The sequence below is a fragment of the Galleria mellonella genome, unplaced genomic scaffold (genome assembly GCF_026898425.1).
Source record: "Galleria mellonella isolate WM207_F2 unplaced genomic scaffold, CSIRO_AGI_GalMel_v1 utg625, whole genome shotgun sequence".
Taxonomy (NCBI): domain Eukaryota; kingdom Metazoa; phylum Arthropoda; class Insecta; order Lepidoptera; family Pyralidae; genus Galleria; species Galleria mellonella.
In genome coordinates this window covers 153,963-177,130 of record NW_026442129.1, presented here as the reverse complement: position 1 = coordinate 177,130, position 23,168 = coordinate 153,963, and the positions used below count along the sequence as shown (strand labels likewise).

At 37.8% G+C, this 23,168-nt stretch overlaps 2 protein-coding genes across 2 annotated transcripts in view; one reads left to right on the top strand and one right to left on the bottom strand.

Moving 5' to 3' along the window:
* Positions 1 to 598: 598 nt before the first annotated feature.
* LOC113511296 (DNA ligase 1) lies at positions 599 to 18,389 on the top strand. The gene is made up of 17 exons (XM_052899678.1): positions 599 to 741; positions 849 to 1,154; positions 1,760 to 1,828; positions 2,559 to 2,642; positions 3,330 to 3,774; positions 4,514 to 4,768; positions 5,759 to 5,962; positions 7,194 to 7,278; positions 7,699 to 7,843; positions 9,002 to 9,192; positions 10,152 to 10,283; positions 10,919 to 11,039; positions 11,723 to 11,885; positions 12,466 to 12,629; positions 13,919 to 14,160; positions 15,246 to 15,392; positions 15,912 to 18,389. Exons 2-17 carry the CDS (start codon positions 957 to 959, stop codon positions 16,042 to 16,044), a joined length of 2,778 nt encoding a protein of 925 aa, XP_052755638.1. The 5' UTR covers positions 599 to 741; positions 849 to 956; the 3' UTR covers positions 16,045 to 18,389.
* LOC113511295 (prolow-density lipoprotein receptor-related protein 1-like) overlaps positions 18,385 to 23,168 on the bottom strand; it is an 87,613-nt gene continuing 82,829 nt past the window's right edge. The window contains 1 exon segment of the mRNA XM_052899683.1: positions 18,385 to 22,484. Within this exon segment, the coding sequence (XP_052755643.1) occupies positions 22,410 to 22,484 (75 nt within the window). The 3' untranslated portion in view covers positions 18,385 to 22,409.

Genomic DNA, 23,168 nt, shown 5'->3' with positions numbered 1-23,168 from the left:
CAGCACAAGCACATATACACAAGCACATTTATCATAAATACACTTTTTCTTTTTTATGATATGTAAATTTTTTAGTATTATTGTATAAAAGTAAAACAAAGTAATATTTTTAATGCTGATTAAAAAAAGAAAAATAAATTGTAATGATTATGAAATTTAATTATTGTTATGAAAGAGCGGTTTCTCCTAACACAAGCAATCTTTGCTTAACAGGAGATACCAAACCCTGTAATGTAACTACCTTTGTATAAAAAAATAAATTTATTATTATTATTAGTTATATTGTATCATTGGCTTTGTTTAAGGAAAATAAAGTTTATTATTTATTATTATTATAAGTCAATGAAAGAAAAACAAACCAGTATTTGTAAAGAGTTTTGTATACCACAATAGTCACAGTACTAATGCAAATGTAAAATTATCATGTACACAATAAAGTAACCCAGCAGTAAAATCTGGTAAAATCGTAAAAAAATTGATGATTTAACAACAAAGATTTTCTGTTCTTAGGTATACAAGTCTTTTGTATTAGTGTGTGTATGCAAATATGTGTTTTGGCATGCTTTTTAAGCCGTCATGCTTAGTCTGTTTTCATGTTGTCTGTGGTGGCACTAACAATAACAATCACCCGTGACCATAGATTAAGAACAGTACTTGCATTTTTGATAAATGATAATAGTCATTCTTTATTACTCTGATACTTCACATTATTGCTGTCACATTAATTATGTTTTACTATAGGCATCCTTAATAAAATTCCAGACAAATTATCTTTCTGAAGACTAGGCAGCATGGTCTCCGACCTTAGCCTGTTCCAAACGGAACAAACGTACTAAAAAAAAAAAAAGGCATCCTTAAAACTTGTTTACATTTGTTGAAATGGAAACATTTTATATAAATTCATTTAGAAATCTAATAAATAACGATTGATCAAATTTGATTATAAATAATTGTTGATGGGTATTCTCTCAAAATTAATATCTTGTAGATTAGCAATTCTAAGTTTACACTTAAACAATACAAGTCTCAAAGTTTCAACGTTAGTTTTGCCGCCAATTACTTTTGGTGTTAGAAAAATGTCTCAGAAAAGTATTACGTCTTTTTTTAAGATCACCCCTAAGAAACCTGTTGAAATAAAACAGGAAAAGAATGAAGTGAGTATCATGCTATTGAAAAAACACGTAATTTTTTACGTATTACATTTTTATTTAACATTCTCACTATTTGTATTTCACATATGTACTATTATTGGTTTAGAAATATGTCCTATTAACCCTTAAATACCTGAAGTTTCAAATTTGATACCAGGGTTTGCATTGTCTCATTGTTAAATAAAGTTAAATATTTTGATTACCGTAATGCCTAAAGTATCAAAAATGATACCAAATGTTTTTTCAAAATAAATATATAAAAATCTCGTTTTGATTTTTTTACTATTTTTCCCCATTAGTAAACACAGTAAAGGGTAAAAATTATATATTTTTTAATTTGATTTAAAAAATAAGACTTTTAAGGATTAACTTTTTTGGATACATGTAAATATATCATGTATTCTCTCAATGTCCAGATGTAATTTTAGATCTAATTCCCAGCATCTAATGAAATTTCATTACAAAGTGTCAAAGGGATAAAGAGATATAAAGAGCTGTTTTTTAAACTGACTAAATAATTATGATATTAATGACATACATACATATAAATCTAGACTGTGCTAAGGGAATGCAGCTTGTAAGATATACATTTGTGATTTATATTTCAGGATCAAGATATTACCAATAATGAATCATCAAGCAATGAAAATTCTCCAAATAACACAAAAACAGAGAAGGTGAGACACTTTTAAATTTGTATATTTTAATCCTTTTATTTTCTTCATTATCAGAGGGTGACTTTTAAGGGAAAATCTTTAGTGCTTTTGTCCTATTCATTTTTCTACTAGTAAGTAGCTGTTTATAGTAGTAGCTTATTTTGGTTTTAAGAGTTTACTACTATTAATTATTGTGGTTTTTAAATGCTTCTGATATCAAAAGAGAGGAGTCATGTGTGTGTTACTGGCCCTGATGACAAGTTGATATAGTACCAATGTTGCTATTGCCACCCTACTTAATGTTATTTAGACAAACTATATTGTTAATCTTATGGAATATGAATGACATATAGTCCATAAGAGCAAATATGATGCATATATAAAGGAGTGATATATATGTATATATGTCACACCTACCTCCCATTAGGGTAAGCAGAAATAATCAAGTGTTTTGAGTCAAACAAATCTCTTCTGCTTCTTCCACATTCATAAATGTTTTTATACATACTTAACATGCTGAGTACTTTAAATCTGGCCCTTTTTCAGCATGTCATGTATTTTATCGACATATGTCTGTCTAGGGCGGCGCCTACCATTATCATTATTCGTTCTTGCTGAATAAGTCTCTTTCGTAATTCTTCTCTCATCCATCCTCTCTAAATGGCCAAACCAAAGTAACATTCCTGTTTTGGCTTTTTGATAAAATTTAGTTTGTGGTATTATTTCAATTATTACACCATGTCTTTTACAGAGATCATCAAAGAGGCCGAGGTTAGACAGCAGTGGCAGTGAGTCACCATCAGCATCTGCTTCACCACAAACCAATTCTGGAAAGGTATTTAAATGTATTTAGTGTTTTTAGAATTTCAGAACATTTCATCCTTAAGATATTTCACTATTTCACCAGAGGCAGACTTTGTATAAAAGTTGTTTGCTTGGGCATCTCTGTCCCATTTATGTTTCTACTGTGAAGCAGTTATGTTTGTATGGCTATGTTTTGATTTGAAGAGTGGGATATGACATGAATGAATGAATGGATGAATATTTATTTACAAAAAATATGGTAAATATACAGATAGATAAAATAATATTAAGTCCACATATTTCGCCACAATTAGGCATGCAAAAATTGTGAATTTACAGGGTATAGAAGAATAACACCTGAGTCCTCATTAGTGTATCATGAGCGAAACAGTATACTTTGTTATATCCATTGTATTGCTCATGTCTATAGATGATGGTTATCACTTTCCATCAGGTGGGCCATTAGCTTATTTGCCATTCTAAGTTGCATAAAAAAAATCGGTTTCTCTCGGCATGTTGCAGCCAGTGACCGCTACTCAGCCTTAAAATCCTCATTTGGTGCCATTCGGTAGGTATATGGAAGAGAGTTTGTTGAACTAATCATGCTTTTATTTAATGTGGTACACTCATTAGGCTTTGTGCACAAACACTCTGTCAAAGTAACTAGATTTCTATGGTATTAATATTTTGATTTATTAAAAATATTTTATTATTTCAGAAAAATAAAGGAAAACGTCAACGAATAGAAAGCTCAGGCAGTGAGTCAGAGGCACAAGCAGATAGTGGCGCAGAAATCAAAATCCTTAAGAGTGATAATCCTCCAAAAACATACAATTCACCCAAAAGTAAGAAAGCTAACATAAAAAAGGAGGTCCAGAGTGCGAAAAAGAAAGAAAATAAAAGTCCTTCACCGAAAAAAAATAAAATTGCAGTTAAGGAAGAGAAATCCCCAAAAAATGTCATAGGTAAAACATCTCCATTTCTAAATAGTAATGCCACTGTAAAAAAGGAAAGAAGTCCCTCTCCAGATGTTATAAAGAGTACAGTATTAAAAAATAAAGAAGAATTAAAAGAAGAAAAAGATGTGAAACAAAATGGTCTCCTTGACAAGGATCTGGAGGCTTCCAAAGTTAATGATGAAAAATGCAAAATTTTAGTTGCAGGTATTTATTTCTTAAAAGTTATTTTACAATTAATTTGTTAAATTATTTACATAATGTAATATGTCTAGTGTAGGGTGTAGCTTTTATGTTCAATTCTCTCCCTGTCATTCTCACCAGAGAAATGTGTATGTATATCTTTATATATATTTATTTTTCAATCAGAACTATAAAACTAAAGTTTTATATTTCTAATTTCAATTATCATAAAACACCTGTAAATCTTTCATTTCCTATTTCACCCAATTGGGGTTTACCCATTCTTCAAAAATCAATAAATATAAACTTGTAACTCCTATGCAACCCCATTTTACCTCTTTAGGGGTTGGATTGTTAAAATTTCTTTCTTGTTGACCATTTAGGTAATTGAATTGTATGCATGTATGTGTGTGGCTCCTATTGTGTATAGATGTTTGTTTAGTGGCATAACAACAACACGTTATTATCCCTATTTCTATTTTGAGGTTTTTTCTGTCTAGATGTAATAAACGTTTTGATAGTCGTTGATTCAACGTAGGTACGGCCAATTTTGATTGAGATGAGTTCCATCTCGTTAGGGATTCGTTGCAACTGCTTGCTAACAGGCTCGCACAACAAGATAAAAGTCTGTGGAAAAACCCTCCTTTATGAGGGAGCCCCTGTATTCAGCAGTGGACACTTAACTGCTGATATGATTATGATCAAATAAACTAAACCTAGCTTGTATCATTGTACTGACACATTACAATTTTTAATTCAACAGAAGTGGATTACAACCCAGCCAAGTCGAAATACCATCCAATTGACGATGCTTGCTGGAGTAAGGGACAGGCGGTACCATATCTAGCGTTGGCCAAGACACTAGAGGCCATTGAGGGGACATCAGCTCGGCTCAAGATGGTTGAGATTCTAAGCAACTACTTTCGTTCAGTGATAGCATTGACTCCAGAGGATCTCTTGCCAAGTATCTACATGTGTTTGAATCAGTTGGCACCTGCATATCATAGTTTGGAACTTGGTATGTAATTTGTTGTTAATATTTACTGGCTACAGTAATTATACAGTTTACCAGAGGCAGACTGTACAAAAATTATTTGCTTAGGGACCTCTCTCCATTGTGTTTCTACCATGAAGTGGTTGTGTTTGCATGGCTATGCTTCAGTTTGAGATATGGCAGTGAATTTACAGGATATAGAGGAATAACACCTGAGTCCTCAGGAATAGCAATGCATGGGGGGGTATCATGAGCGAAATAGTATACTCTGTTATGTCCATAGTACTGCTCATGTTTATAAACATGAGCAGTACTATGAAAGCCCACCTGATGAAAAGTGGTAATCGTCGCCTATATGCGACGATTAACACTTTTCATCAGGTGGGCCGTCAGCTAGTTTGCTAATTTCCATAAAAAAAAAATTTGAGTTGTTAATTGTTTGATTGTTGTTCAGTGATCAAATTCATCAATTCAGATCAAAGTTACTGTCATTTGTAACACAATTGAAGTGTACTTGTAGTTTTGTATTCAACAATAAGACAAATTTCTACAAAATAATTGTTAATTTATTTAGTTTTCTTTTTTTATTACAATGTGTAATAATTCAGTGATTCCGACATATAATTTTAAAATATGGCACTTGCAGTAACTCATTAATTAAATAAATTTATGAGTACTCATATTTTGTGTATATGTGCATACTTGAATTTTGTCGATGTCACTACATACTAGTAGCTATATTACTGATAAACGTTTTCAACATGATGAACAAGAATAGCTAATTTACGAAATAGTCCCAATCGCTACTTAACAGTGCCCATGATATTTTATAATTACTAATATTGTAATGTATTGATAAATTTTCTACAACTATACTATTATCAGTGGGGTATAGACAAAGTATCGTAGCGGTCCTTCGCGCCGGATGAATATGGAATATATGAGTGAGCGTTGCGGTGTGCGTGTGCGTGTGCATGTGTGTACGTGTACGTGTAGGTGTGCGTGTGCGCGCAGGCATCGCGGAGACGTACCTGATGAAGGCGGTGGGGCAGAGCACGGGCCGGTCGCTGGCGCAGGTGCGCGCGGCGGCGCGCGCGGCCGGCGACCTGGCCGCCGCCGCCGCCGCCGCGCGCCACACGCAGCGCACGCTGCGCGCGCCGCCGCCGCTCGCCGCGCGCCACGTCTTCGCCGCGCTCCAGGACGTCGCCGCCATGACCGGTGCGCACCACCACGCTACACTACACCGCGCTACGCAACACCACACCACACTACGCTGCACCGCGCCACACCACGCTACACCGCGCTACGCAACACCACACCACACTACGCTGCACCGCGCCACACCACGCTACACTACACCGCGCTACGCAACACCACACCACACTACGCTGCACAGCGTTACGCTACACTACACCGCACCACGCTACGCTACACTACGTCGTGCTACACTATACTACATTATACAACGCTACAACACGCTACGCTGCTCCATGATACGCTACCCTGCACTATCCTCAGCTACACCAAACTACGCTGCACTGTCCTGCATTATAGTAAACTACGCCATACTACAGTGTACTACAGAACACTACCCAGCACTACAGTACACTACAACGATGCAGAGTTCCATTAGATGTTATACATTTTTTATATTCATTTATTTAATAGTCTTCAATTACTAATACTACAATTTCACGAAAGATATTTTATAGTATTTTTTACACCTTGAGATACGCTACTAAAGTTTTAGTAAGGATCCCTAATCCTTTCTAGCAATAAATATAGCCTATGTTACTCAGGGTGAATGTAGCTTTCTAATGGTGAAAGATTTTTTGAAATGGACAGTAATTTTTGAGTTTATTCATTACAAACATACAAAAATACAAATCTTTCCTCTCTATAATATTAGTGTAGATCAATTTGTCTTGTGACATAGGCCGCCTCCAACAATTTCCACTTCTCTCTATCTTGAGTAGTTTGACGCCACTTTGGTCTTACCACTTCCTTCAGGTCATCTCCCCATCTATTTTTTATCCCCCATCATAACATGTTCAGTCTAACACCTTGTTTTTGTCTTGTACAGTCTGTGACATCTTTTATTTTGGTTTTTCTCTTATGGTTTTTAAACTTTGTTCTGTTTTTTTTTATATACAATATACTCCTTACTATAATTATATAATTAAATTGTATTAATTCAAGTTATTTGACAACAATTATTTATTTTTGATACATAATAATTATATTAATAAGAATACTGTATATTATTTTAATGAAAATTATAATAAATAAAGTATATTCATTAAAATGATGTACAGAAAAAAAAAGTAATAAATCTTTTGATGTAATTCAAAGAAGTGATGTTAACACTTGGTGGGATTTGATTTTTTTCATGTGAGAACACTTGTATAATAAAATAATTAAAGAAATGTATAAAATTCCACCGTTGCAGGCCAGGCGTCGGTTAATAAAAAGATAGCCAAGATTCAGACGCTGTTTGTTGCGTGCAGACATTGTGAGGCGAAGTATTTAATAAGGTAACTGTTCACAAGTACACGTTATATAAACATCATGTCAAAATGAACATAAACCAAGCTCTCCTTCCCTCCTCCAATATTTTTAAATGGATGATAATGGAATGGTAACCCCACCCGCGCTATCGGTATACACCGGCGGGGCACCGGTGAAGGATGATAGGTGAGGATGAAGCAGGCCAGTTAGAGCCCATCGTGACGAATTCAACAAGAATTATTCACGATGGTTTCCAGGGGAAACCACGTGGAGGCCAACCTAATAAGGTATATTGCTAGCAATAGGGCTGTCAAACTCCATTGCTAACAATCCTGTATGTTTTGCTCACATACCAGCCTCACGTTCAAATCCCCCTGGTCCGAATTGCTTTCATCTCTAAATACTACCCTCTGTTTTAATGCTGAATACCATTGTGGCATGATCAGGTCGCTGGAAGGCAAGCTCCGCATCGGTCTGGCGGAGCAGTCGGTGCTGCAGGCGCTGGCCGTCGCCACGGCCACCACGCCACCACACCCGCAGGGCGTCACCGTGCTCGACGCCTCCAAGGGACTCTCCACCGAAGAGTTCAAGGTACATTTACATTATTTTTATTTGCCTTAAAATGTTAAAAAAGCTGACAACTCACATATAAAATAGAAACCATCACCCATCGGCAGAAATAGTACCATGGACATTATAGGATACTCCCATGGTACTCATAATGCATTGACATGTTTTAAAATGAAATTATGCTTTCGTACCTTGTAATCTCATTGTGATATGCTCCAAGTTTTAGTTAGTTTTTTTTTTTATTTATTTATGGTTTAGTTAAGTTTTTTTTTCTAATGTGTAAAAATGAAATAGTGACCCCACTAGCGCTGTCGGTATACACTGGTGGGGTACTAGTGAAGGATGATAGGTGAGGATGAAGCAGCTCAGTTGGCCCATTGTGACGAATTCAACAATTATTAATTACAATGGTTTCCAAGAAGATGTGATATGTGAGTAGATTGCAAGCAATGGAGCAGTTAGACCCCATTACTAACGATCCCTTTTCCTCTGCAAGTATAGTTTTTTTATGATTGAAACACATGTGAGTCAGAAGAACCCACGCAAATGACTTTTTCTCAAACATGTTTGGAAAAATGAGCATTATTTTGACAATCTTCTTCGAGATAAATCAAAATTGCCGTCCTGGTCAGATACATGTGGTCAGCGGCCGGCAAAAGTTGTATGAAAATCCATATTTGTCATGTTTTGCGGCCAGATAAATTACTATGTAAACTTATATCTGTCCTGTAATTTAAAAATGGAATAACCTTTTACTTCGAAACATAGCTACCAAGGAGGTGACTAATAAAAGGTTTTATTTAAATTTCGCACTGGCTTGCAAATACAAAGCTGTTTATTGAAAAAAAAAAACGAACGAACATTGTGGCGCGTGAAAAATTATTATTGCTCGTTATTCGTCATTGAACTTAAAAAGTAAAATTGTGTCTTTGATTTCCGCGCATTGTTTGAGAAAATTACTATACAAGCCTTGGCCACAACTAGGCATTGATGGACTCACGTATGTGTGCCTCGGCTACGCCTCGGCCCACATTTGCACGTTCGTCCCTCAATGCCTCAGTTGCTGGCCGCTGCAGCAATGTACTATTATAACTTCTCTCTCTGATTTTCACTGTCTATGGACAAATATGGAATATGCTATATAGGATAAACATTTTTTATTGTTTATTGAATTAAAAGGCGCGCGTGGACGAGCACGCGCTGATAATAAAGACGACGTACTGCGAGTGCCCCGACTACGGGCGCGTGGTGGCGGCGCTGCTGCAGCACGGCGTGCCGAGCCTGCCGCTGCACTGCCGCCTCGAGCCCGGCACGCCGCTCAAGCCCATGCTGGCGCATCCCACGCGTGGCGTCCACGAGATCTTCGACAGGTACCACGTACAACATTCACTCCACTCATCGATCACTCATTCCTTATAAATAGCAGTTAATTTTGGTGGTTTTGGTATAATAAGCTAATTGACCTATCTCCATTCTCACTATCAGAATATCAGTGCTAACAACTGTGGGTTGGGAGCCCGCTGTTGATGGTTTAATGTTGAAATAAGGACATTTTGATTTTTTTCTTTTGTAAATTCTTTTACATAACGATACTAAGAGGGGAGAAAAGGGATTGTTAGTAATGGAGACTGAGAACCCCATTGCTAGCAATATACCCAACCAGGTCGACCTCCTTGCGGTTCCCCCTGGAAACTATCATGTTTAATTCCTGATGAATTCATCATGACGGGCTAACTGGCCTGTTTTCATTCTCATCTGTCACCCTCCACTGGTGCTCCGTCAGCGTATCCTGTTTTTTGTAGCCAATATTTTTGTTTCTATTATCCCTCTCTAGCACAACCATCTACATATTGGAACTCACAAGCAGAGTTTTTTTTTATATATTTTTTTTTTATACAACTTAGAATGGCAAACAAGCTGACGGCCCACCTGATGGAAAGTGGTAACCGTCACCTATAGACATGAGCAGTACCATGGACATAACAGAGTATACTGTTTCGCCCATGATACCCTCCATGCGTTGCCATTCCTGAGGACTCAGGTGTTATTCCTCTGTAAATTCACGCTAAATCCCACCCTTCAAACCGAAACACAGTCGTGCAAACACAGCTGCTTCACGGTTGAAACACGGATGGGACAGAGGTACCTAAGCAATCGACTTTTGTACAAAGTCTCCCTCTTCCATTATCAACTATTGAAACCCATATTTCTCCTAATCTTCCTCTATTCAGTGTCAATTCTAATTTTGATCATATTCGGCTAATGATACGCTGAATATGGCGCTCGCGTCAGAATCCCTGTTTTTAGTAAATAATTCCTGTTTGAGCAGGTTCGAAGGCGAGCAGTTGACATGCGAGTGGAAGTACGACGGCGAGCGCGCGCAGCTGCACGTGCCGGGCGACGCGGCGCCGCGCCTGCACCACGCCGCCGTCTTCAGCCGCAACCAGGAGAACAACACCACGTCAGTACAGTGTCCAGTGCCCAGTGCCCAGTGCCCAGTGCCCACACCTAACAGCAGTCAATTACATACAAGTGATCAGATTGTCAATTCATATCAGGCTAGTATATAGAAAATGTTATACGGCCGTATAATCCTACCAAATTCAGATGCAACCTGCTCGCATACTTCCTACATTGTATACTTATAAACTGTGTCCAATATACAATGTAGTAATGTAAAATTTGTCATTGACAAATAATTGACATATGTAGCATTTTCTATACACTAGCCTGATATGAATTAAGAATTAAAAACAACTGATGGTGTATCTTTCGTCCCCTTCTTACTAATTATATTTGCATAAAAAGAAAGAAGGCAACCATATTATTTAGCTTTTATTTTATCATTCCTTCTATGTAATTCCTTGTTCTTAGGCCGTCATCAATTTATTTTAGTACAGTATAAAACCACTTTCATGTTTATACTCTTTAGTCTAATTATTTAAAATAAAAAAAAAAAAAATTAAAAAGAGAACAAGAATGGAGTCCTGTAATAGGTGGAGTAGAGATGCTGTTCCTAATTTATACATGTTCTATATTGCTGTTAAAGACAGACTAGCGTAGAATCTGATTGTCCTCTCGTCTGTCGTGGCGCAGCAAGTACCCGGACGTGCTGCGGCGGCTGCCGTCGCTGCTGAAGCCGAGCGTCACGAGCTGCGTGCTCGACTGCGAGGCGGTCGCGTACGACGTCGCCAACAAGCAGATACTGCCCTTCCAGGTATACCGCTTCCCTCTGCACAGTATTAGTATATACTATATATTTACCAGAGGGAGACTTTGTACAAAAGTCGATTGCTTGGGCACCTCTGTCCCATTCGTGTTTCAACCGTAAAGCAGTTGTTTGCATGGCTGTGTTTCGGTTTGAAGGATGGGATATGGCGTGAATTTACTGGGTACAGAGGAATAACACCTGAGTCCTCAGGAATGGCAACGCATGGGAGGTATCATGAACGAAACGGTATACTTTGTTATGTCCATGCTACTGCTCATGTCTATAGGCGACGGTTACTACTTTACATCAGGTGGGCCGTCAGCTTGTTTGCCATTCTAAGTTGTATAAAAAAAGAAGCTAAACGAAACACAAATTTGATGTTAAAATTACATAATACATGGTGTTTGGAAATATTTAAAATGTTAAAATATTGTTCCTTTGCACATTTATGATAGGATGTAAGACGAACGAAATGCTCAACTCCATTTATTGGTCCGATTTTGGTATAAACAAAAACACGAAATTGAGACTGAAATTTCGGAATTTCATTTCACAGTAGACACGCTGGTTCATAATATTGTTAAGTTCCGCTAACTTTCAGTCATCTCCCGCACACTGTGATCCGTTTGCAGAAATCGTTCAGTATCATATTCCATAGGTATTTCAAACGCTATTCCTCGTCCGAGCAGGTGCTGTCGACCCGCAAGCGCAAGGACGCCCGCGAGGAGGATATCAAGGTGCAGGTGTGCGTGTTCGTGTTCGACCTGCTGTACCTCAACGGCCGGTCCCTCGTGCGGGAACACCTCGCCACGCGCCGCCAGCTGCTGCGGGAACACTTCAACCAAGTGCCCGGTCGGTAACTGTTGCGTGCCGCTAGTAAATAAAGAAGGTGTAGGCTTATTTAGAGGGGCTGGGTGGACCGTGCCCACCCCAGAGTCGCCTGGTGCCCTTTCCAAGATGCGATCAAATGGAAAACAAACCTAAATAATCCGGGGGAAAAGGGATTGTTAGCAATGGAATTTGACAGCCCCATTGCTAGCAATATGCCCTACTAGGTCGACCTCCACGTGGTTCCCCCTGGAAACCATGGTGAACAATTCTTGTTGAATTTGTCACGATGGGCTAACTGACCTGCTTCATCCTCACCTATCATCCTTCACTGCTGCCCCGCCGGTGTATACCGATAGCGCGGGTGGGGATACCATTCCATTATCATCCATTAAAAAAAGACCTAAATAAGCCAAAACAACGCCTATTTTAAGTAAATACATGACAAGTAACCACCGAGCTTGGGCCCGTTTAATTAATTTTATCATCGTGTTACCCATTATCTGTCCAGTGCTGAACACAGGCCTCCCTCATAGACTGCCACAAGGAACGGCTCTGAAAATTTCACTGCTATACCTCTTTCTAATATACAACTGTATACCAGGCGAGTGGCAGTTCGCGACGTCCAAAGACTGCAGCACAATGGAGGAGGTGCAGCAGTTCCTGGACGAGGCCATCCGCGGCTCGTGCGAGGGGCTTATGGTGAAGATGCTCACCGGCGACAACTCGCGGTACGACATCGCGCGGCGCTCCCACAACTGGCTCAAGGTAACGCTACATTTTTTTTTTACAACATAGGGGGCAAACGAGCATGCGGCTCACCTGATGGTAAGTGACTACCGCCGCCTATGATCACCCACAACACCAGCGGCATTGCAAGTGTGCTGCCGGCCTTTTAAAAAGGAATATACTCTTTTCTTGAAGGTTATGTTGTCGTATCGGTTCGGAAATACTGCTGCTGGAAGTTAATTCCAAAGAATGGTTGTGCGTGGATGAAAGTGCCTTGAAAAACGCACGGTGGAAGACCGCCACGCGTCCACTCGCCATCTCTCCTCATGTCTGTAGTCATCATATCAGCTTTTAACTGTCCACTTCTAAATATAAGTCTTCACCTTGGGGGGATTGTCCAGTAGTTGCCACGCTTGGCAAGCAGATTCGCAACCGCAATAAGGCTTGGAGATATTTTACGAGGGACGCTACCCATCCCATCCTATGTTAGTCGCCTGTTACGACACCCACGGGAAAGGAAGGTGTAGCCTATTCTATGCCGGGACCACACGACATACATGTCTATAGTGTTACCCAATAATTGCTAGGTACCCACTACTTGGAAATGGAACGCTTCAAAATGGAATATCTAAAGTCTAAGACGGGCCGTAGTTTAGGTAGTCATACTTTAACATTTAGCGAACAATTTTAAGAACAAACTGTTTCCGTTTTTTTAGTCATATTTGTGTGCCGTTTTACAGTGTTGCAAGTAATTCGATTAAAGTTTCCCAGACTATTAGTGGTATTTTTACAAATGGGGACAAATTTTTTCATTTATATAAATAAATCACTAAATGTATTGCTAAACGTAGAATATGCAAATGTCTAATTCAGTTTTTTTTTTTTATTTTTTAATTGAATTCACTCATAATCGTAGTTTCTGATATTGCTCACAACTTGGGTTACATGTTTGTTTTTATTATTTACTTCATTTTCTCGCACTGTATAACTATGTTAAAGTGAATGCTGTGAATACCTATAATAGGCATGTGTATTAATATTGTATTATATTTAATGTTTGTTACACCTATATGTTATAGTGCAATATGCTGTTGGTGTTCCTTTAAATAAATAAATAAATATTCATTGAAGTTTGAGATAAGTTCTTACAAAGAGAAAATTGGTAAAAATTACCAGGAATAATATAAAACTAAAATATCGACTTTAGTTTTTGTTATACAAACTGTTCTAAATAGCTTTTTGACAGAAAGACGTTTGATATGTTTCGTCACATATTCTGACTACTGAATGTTCAGCTCAGCATTAGCTCCTTATTTTCACAACTGCAGCTGAAGAAGGACTACCTGGAAGGCTGCGGCGACTCGCTGGACGTGGTGGTGATAGGCGGCTACCACGGGAAGGGTAAGCGCGCCGGCGTGTTCGGCGGCTTCCTGCTGGCCTGCTACGACCCCGACACCGAGGAGTACCAGTCGCTCTGCAAGATTGGCACCGGCTTCTCCGACGACGACCTGCACAAGCTCAGTACCGCGCTCAAGGAACATGTCATCGACGCGCCCAGGAATTACTACAGGTCGGTGCTAAAGATTAGAGGGTGCCAATTGCTAATGCTCCCCCCACCTCCCCTTACTAATCTCAAAAATTGGAAATACTTAAAAGGGAAGGGTCTTCCTCGAAAGTCGAACGCTCATGTATGCCTCTACACAACGTGTTTTAATAACATTCTTATCAGGGGGGAAAGGGATTGTTAGTAATGGAGACTGAGAATCGTATTGCTAGCAATATACCCAACCAGGTCGATCTCCTCGTGGTTCTCCCTGGAAACTATCATGGTTAATTCCTGATGAATTCACCACGATGGGCTAACTGGCCTGTTTTCATTCTCATCTATCACCCTTCACTGGTGCTCCGCCAGCGTATCCCGTTAGCGCAGGCGGGGTTACCATACCATTTCACCTAGCAAAAAAAAAAAAAACATTCTTATCAAAACTTTGTTAAAGTGTTATTTGAAGACTCAGAATGGCAATCAATCTATCGACCATCTAATGGAAAGTACCTGTAAATGTAAAATTGTCTGTATACATATATGTAAAGTAGCAGATACATAGTTTTAAACCTGCAAAGAGGAAAACCTAAAAGAATAATAAGAAGTTCTATATGATTACACTAGTCGCTTGTTTCCTACGATCCTGTTTTTTTTTATACGACTTAGAATGTCAAACAAGCTGACGGCCCACCTGATGGAAAGTGGTAACCGTCGCCTATAGATATGAACAGTACCATGGACATAACAGAGTATACTGTTTCGCCCATGATACCCCCCATGCGTTGCCATTCCTGAGGACTCGGGTGTTATTCCTCTGTACCCTGTAAATTCACGCCATATCCCATCCTTCAAACCGAAACACAGCCATGCAAACACGGTTGAAACACGAATGGGACAAAGGTACCCAAGCAAATCGACTTTTGTACAAAGTCTCCCTCTTTTCCTCTCAGTACTGTTGTATACTCCCAGTACTCGGTTGTGTCTATCTTGAACCAGTTCAGAAAACTTAGATTCTTAAATTGGCTCGACTGAGAATGGAACAGGCGAGCTGTGTTTGCAAAGCAATATGGCCGCAGTTGCAAGCTGTGTGTACGCGGCGGTGTCGTGTGCAGGTTCGACGCCGCGCACCGGCCGGACGTGTGGCTGGCGGCGGCCTGCGTGTGGGAGGTCCGCTGTGCTGACCTGTCGCTGTCGCCCGCGCACCGCGCCGCGCGCGGCCGCCTGCACCCCGACAAGGGACTCTCGCTGCGCTTCCCCAGGTATATACTGCACGTTCACAGCCATATTGATGAGGTCTCTTAGTAATGCGGACTACCAGTCCTATTGCCAGCAATACTCCCTATCAGGTCAACCTCCCCGCGGTTCCCCATGAAAACCATTGTGGTTCCTGGTATATTCATTACAATGAAGTAACTGACCTGCCTTTTCATCCTCACCTATCATTCCACACTGGTGCCCCGCCAACATACACCATTAACGCAGACCAGTTTAACCATTTTATCGTCCATTGAAAAAAAAACACCCCCAAAAAAACCAAAAATTTTTAAAAAACCAAAAAGGTTCGGGTAGCTATTGAAAGTAAAATATTTTCTTTTCGTTTGATCGTATTCAAGGACCATATTGTTCTATATATATATATATATATATATATATATATATATATATATATATATATATATATATATATATATTTTCTCTTATAAGCCATGGAAAACTGTTTCTAAATATATATATATGTATAATATAGCAATAATTGATCTACACGCGAATGTTTCCAGATTCATCCGCGAGCGCGACGACAAAACTCCCGAGCAAGCGACGAGCGCGCAGCAGATCGTGGAGATGTACCTGTCGCAGGACCAGGTGAAGAACCAGGCCGCCAAGCAGACCAGCCACGACGACTTCTACTGAGCAGCGGCTCCCCGGCGGATCTAGACAGCCCCCCCCCCCCCCCCCCCCCCCCCCCCCCCCACACACACTACACAATCAGTATAGATTGTCTACGATAACATGGCACGCCTCTCCAAAACCGAAACAATTAAAAGTGGATGAGTAAAAATATTTACAAGGTTTCAACCAAACAATATATACACCAGACGGAGACTTTGTACAAAAGTCGATTGCTTGGGTACCTCCGTCCCATTCGTGTTTCTACCGTGAAGCAGTTGTGTTTGCATGGCTGTGTTTCGATTTGAAGGGTGCGATATGGCGTGAATTTACTGGGTACAGAGGAATAACACCTGAGTCCTCAGGAATGGCAACGCATGGGAGGTATCATGGGCGAAACAGTATACTATGTTATGTCCATGGTACTGCTCATGTCTATAGGTGACGGTTACCACTTTCCATCAGGTGGGCCGTCAGCTTGTTTGCCATTTTAAGTTGTATAAAAAAATACTCCTCTGGTCGCACCACTACTAGAGACGTTCTATCACAAACACAGACAGAGCACCACATCTGTATATGGTCGGTCACACATATTGAAGTCAAGTTGGAAGGGCGTGCCGTGTTAACGTAGACAGTCTATACATACGTGTGTTACTTGTGTATGTGTATGTACAGGGCGGTGGGAATCTTAAGTGTCAGATGCAAATTTTTATTATTACTCTCTCTATATCGAAAATAATACTTAAGTTGTCCTTTTAAATGTAATTTACTTTTTTTTTTGGAAATTATGAAAATTTTCTCGAATAAATAGGAATCATCAAACCAGTTAACAATTAGTAAGTAACATGTAAACAAAAAATACAATCGAATTAATATACGTCTTTTTTTTTTGTTAAATTATTAGATTTGTCTGCAATGCACTTGTCTTGAAGAGAGTCTAATATCGAATACTGTCGAATGCTATATATATATTTTTTTTATTGTAAATGTTGAAATGTCTATACAAAATTATATGTAATGGGTTTTTTTATACAACTTAGAATGGCAAACAAGCTGACGGCCCACCTGATGGAAAGTGGTAACCGTCGCCTATAGACATGAGCAGCACCCATGGACATAACAGAGTATACTGTTTCGCCCATGATACCTCCCATGCATTGCCAATTAATGTTATGGTATAATTATGCACATATTTTATTATAAATAAATATTTAAACTGAATGTGACCTGTAGTCAATATGTACTGAAGCATCCACAATACCGAAATATAATAGCAATATTTTTAATCGACGACTTGATCATTACCTCACCTTCCTATAGATACAGGTTCGATTCTCGAATAATATTAGAAGTATAGTGCCTTAACTACTTACCAATCTATATTAAATTTCTTAAACATATCCCGGTCACGTGGAAGAAGTCACGGGTAAAAGCTAATATGTATATATTCACAATATGTTCAAGTAATATATCTATCAGTCTTGTTGTCAGTAAGTTCGTCGCCCAATTTCGATCCTAATAATATTCGGGGAAATCGATAACAATTGATACACGCCCCCTTGTTTGATTCTAGCCCGACAAAGACTGCAACTGTGAGCCTATTCATTTACCGGCTGTCGAGTACCTTATAATATTAATTGCTTTAACCACTAAAGCATCTCGAACGATACCATCTCGTGCATGAAATGTGTTCCGATTTGCTTTATCCCAAACACCTCTCGCTACTTATAAATATTATGTTTATATTTTTATCTGGAGCGATACCTTCTCGCCCGTTTATATTTCACAGAGCTTAGTGTATATGTGGCGAGATAATACTACTACTGCTGTGTGCGGTTCTCACGGGGTCACCAGTTGTAGCATTGATAGTAGGGTTCATATTGTAAACAAATTTAATCAATAATTAAAAAAAAAAAACAAGTATTTCACAATAAAACAAATACATTTTTAAATTGTCCAAGTTAACAAAACACTCTAGTCTCTAGTGCACGCGCAGCCAATAATCACAAAGCGCCTGCGCCACCTGCGCATCTGCGATCTTGCGAGTGAGTCCCGTGACCAAGCGTCATGATATAAATAAATAAATATATAATAAATATTGGTGAGTATTATCTCACCACATATATTTATTATATGCTCGTTGGAATTTAGTGTGTGCGCCAGTGCGCCAGTTGACCTCATTTCACAGAAAAACCCTCGCATTAATTGGTTAATTGGGTAAATGTATAAAACCTCTTTATTATACACTTCAAAGAATGTCACAGATAATATTCAAGACTAAAATAATTGGGTAAACAAATTTGTTATATTTCGGCGCTGTGGACGACACGGGAACAGTTTGTGATGTAAATAATAAACATTGAATGGTTCGTGATAGTTTTATTTCTCAGACAACCTTAACCTAAGCCGTACTTAAACACTACAAGTTGTTTGTTCATATAAATTGGAACGTTGACAATGAACAGGGATCTATTCTGCTAACATCTGGTATAGCTTGATAAAAGATTTTTATACGTAACTATTTTTAAATACTTGGTATGGCAAACAAGCTGACGGCCCGCCTGAAGAGCGGCAACCGTCGCCTATAGACCTCTATAGAGTATAGTTTATAGTTCTGTAGGACTAAAATGTTATGCCTTCATACCTAACGTCTTGTTTGCAAATCCATATTACTACTCTAACGCTGTCGGTAAAATTATTAAAAAAAAAAAGATTGGACGCTTTTAAAATATGTCGTAGTACAATATCATAGTTTACGTTTTTTTTTTTTTAGTATATTATAATTGTTTCAACTTCATCTAAAAGTTTTCATGCTTATGTCACACAATATAAAGAGTTGTTATATATGGTATTAAGTCCGCCATTTACACCAAGTGTATTACAGTTTAATAAATAAATAATATAAGGTGTTACTGTGTTACGTGAAATTTCTAAAAGCGCCTATGCTCTTTTGCAATGATATGCAGTCGATATGTACACACACATTTAGGTTCACGTCAATATTTAACTCTCCACCAGTCGCTATAAATTTACTGGTACACATATATAATATATTGTGATGTCTTTTTTGTCGTACAAGTAGGCCATCTTGGAAGTGATTACGTCCAGCTGTGAACTGATGATGATAATGCCAACATAATATTTATCTCTTATATCAATAAAAGATATATTTTTTTATTTCTTGTGCACGTCATAATGCGTGTACATATCATTCAATTTAGCTGCCAACCGACCAAAAATTATGAAACTGACTGTACAATTTCGCGCCATTAATACAAAAAAAAAAAGATAAGTACAATTCTTGTTTATTATAAAGTTTGAATTTGGAATAACTAAAATACACACAACCATTATTGTATTGTTCGAACGATACACACACTAAATATAATTTATAAAATAACATGGATTTGTTATTAATATTTTTTTCAATTATATAAAAATGTACTAAAAAAATAGAAAATTATCCAAATTAAATCATTATTTATTTCTATTCGATATAATAAACGAGTAAATTGAATTTTATCCGACCACCAAAAAATTTATGATATCGATCGATGTACGTATATGAATCTTTGGCGAACCAGTAGCCTCGACGGCTTCGTAGATTTAATAAACGGGGTGTCGTAAGAACAATATAAAATAAATATGGCGGTAAAACCGCAAATAATTTGTAAAATATTTTTATTAATTTTATTTCGCGTGTTTATTTCTGTAAATTTACAATTACGAAAACAATCGAGCTGAAAGTAGTGAATTGCATCAGATTGATAGAATTCAAAATTGTGATACAAATAATATCTTTGTTTTACAAAAATCTTAATATATAATAGCATAAAAAGGTATAAAAGAGAGATCAATACATAATGCAGTGTCTTGTGTTTACATTTTATAGATTAAATCATACCCAAACGAATGTTTGTGAATTATATATATATATATATATATATATATATATATATATATATATATATATATATATATACGATAAATGATAACTTTATATTACAACAGTGTGCATACAACCTACAACCTACAGTTTACAAGTGGTCGAGCTCACATTAGCTACGCACTAACCGCGAGTATTGATTCGAGGAACTCCAATAGCTCACAACAAACATTACATTACTTTTTAAATATGGCACACAATACTGTGATTTTGAGCATTGCAAAAATTATTGAATACGGTACGATTTTTCAATAATGTCACATTAAAGTGTGTACGATTTACACCGGACGGTGCGAGGTGGAGCGTGTAAAAATGCATTTTACAATATAGAAAAAAGAAAAAAATATATATAGATACACAGATATATTGTATAATTTATTTGTATCACTTACAGCACACAAATAACATCAGATATTGGTACACATTTACTTAAAAAAAGTAAAAAAATCATACATATACAAAAAATAAAACAAATAGAAAGTACATATAAAAAGGTAACATAATTTTTCGTGAGCGTGTCACAATAACACAATTGTCACAACTCAGTTTATTGTTTTGCTCTCAAAAGAACAAAACTGATGTTTTGCTGTGGCCAAAAGCCAGCCGCGCTAATTCTTGATAAAGAAAAAAATAATAAATAAATAAATAAATTAAACTATATAGTTCGCCTATTATCATATGTATAAACTTTTAAATTTCATGTAAATTACTATTAATTCCTTTTTTTATTATTATTTATATTATAAGAAGTAGTAAATAACTCTATAATATTACAATTCACAAAATAGCCATACAAAAAGCGCTCCGTCGTACCGTTTGATGTAAATCGTACTAAATTACTTCCCCCGGCCTGTACAGTAGGGAACGTCAGTACCTTACATGTCAATGTACTTAACAACTAAACAATTGTCTCGCGGTATTTACAACTATAGACTCATCACAACTATTAAATAAAATGTAAAAAACAATTGTCTACTTAAAGTATTAATTCGTATTCGTAAGTATTTATTCATTGTTCAAAATAGTTCGAGAAAGTTCGACTTTAGCAAGTCACAGCTACAAAAGTAAACTATTAAATGTGACAAACATATATATAATATAATATAATGAGATGCCTAATTAAATAATGCCACATGAATGAATAAAACCTGACAAAACTAATCGCTGCAACGAGCGACTCAAGTTTTACTCGAAATTATAAAATACAGTTTGGCAAGAAGACGCAGTGCCCTCGCACGAGCAAGACTGTACATCAGATGTGAAGCGATCGAGCTATACCTCGTATTAATGCATCGACAACTTGCTACCCTTGTCATATATTCATTATAAGACAAGGATATTGTAACGATTTGGATACGTAGATATATAATTTATTTGTATTACTTGCAGCATGTAAATAAAAACAGACAGAGTACACAGTAAAAAGAGATAAAAGAATGCATATTAAGAAAAAGCAAAATACATAGAAGAAGTAACAATATTTTCTTTTAAAGCGTGTGTCATAGTAACACAAAAGGATCATATATATATATATATATATATATATATATATATATATATATATATATAGTTGAATTTTTTTTATTTGTATAACTAAAAATTGATTTTAACTTACATGCAGGTATATTATGTATTTTCTATAATTAACGAAAATTAATGTCTCAATATATTTACTCATGTAATAAAAGCGAAAATAAATTATTCCTTGAAATAATGTAATAATATAATGTCATAATTTGAAGTAGGATTTATAAATTAAATTACGTGGCTGTTTGAGTCAAGGTCGCTCGCTCAACAACTATAATTACCTATTATAATTATAGGTACGCAGTACGGATTGGTTGCGGTGCGACGCGTCGTACAAATAATGTACTACATTATAATGTCGATTTGTCGATAAATTATTTCTTTTATAATAAATAAACTTTATCATAAAGGCAAGATGTAGTTATTCGCTGTATATAGAGGAGAAACATGTCATGTATGTTCACGTCATGTATGTTCACGTCATGTATGTTCATGTCATGTATTTAGATTCAATGGAGAGTAAACCCTTACATTACAAGTAAAACATGATCAGTTAGGGCCGTTCTAATATTGAGCATTATCTTAAAGCATTTAAAGTAACTGCCCATCATGAATTTAACACCAAAATAAAGTGACCTCTCCCTAAATAGAAAAAAATATTGTTTGGACCAATAATTTTCGTAACTTTAAGCTCTCTCCATAGGTGAGCAAGATGGGATATTTAGACACTATCCTTTTTTAATATTACATTCCTATAGGTCATTTTGTTCTTTTCAGAATCATGGTACGTGATGCCAATCATTGTACAATAGTTAAAACTAAGAGAAACCGGCGCGTGTACAGTGAGCAGGGCGCGGTGGCGACGTGGCGTGGTGGTGCAGCCGCCGCGTGGCCGGGCAGCACGCCGGCGGCATGTTCACAGCAGCGCGGACCGCTCGGGCGGCGGCGACGAGCCATCCGCCGCGCTCGCGCCCAGCAAGTTCGCGTGCTCCTGTACACGTGGTTACATGATCATCACTACCGGCGTTACGCGCTGAACAGATCTGAGAGTTTTTTTTGATGGGTGAAAATGGAATGGTACGCCCGCCTGCGCTATCGGTATACGCTGGCGAGGCACCAGTGAGGGATGATAGGTGAGGATGAGAGCAGGCAAGTTAGCCCATCGTGACGAATTCCCCGAGAATTCCATGCTTTCCAGAGGGAACCGCGTGGAGGTCGACCTGATAGAGTACATTGCTAGCAAAAAAAACTGTTAGACCTTATTATTACCAATTCCTTTCCCCCAATCTGAGGGAGGTGGCGAGGTCCAACAAAGACCTAATAGTCTTCGAAGTGAAAAAGTCTTTACAAAGCATTAAAAGAATTGTTCACGAGCACCAGGTGAGCTAAGACCAGTTCTGATGACGACAATGTGAATACCACAAAGTTAGTCGCAATCTGACTGATCGTTGTCGGCTGGGGGGGGGGGGGGGTGAAGGGGGGATGGTGTTGGTCATGGTCTGACGTCCCAGTTGCCCTCATTCAGATCAGTTTCTGTGCGATCTACTTTCGTAATTCGTCTCACGTACGCAGGCCAGATATAACATGATCTATCTGATATAGATCAGTGCACACCTTCTTCGGTACTTGCAGTATATGCAGACGCTTGGCAATCGGCCCTCCCTGCCTACCACGC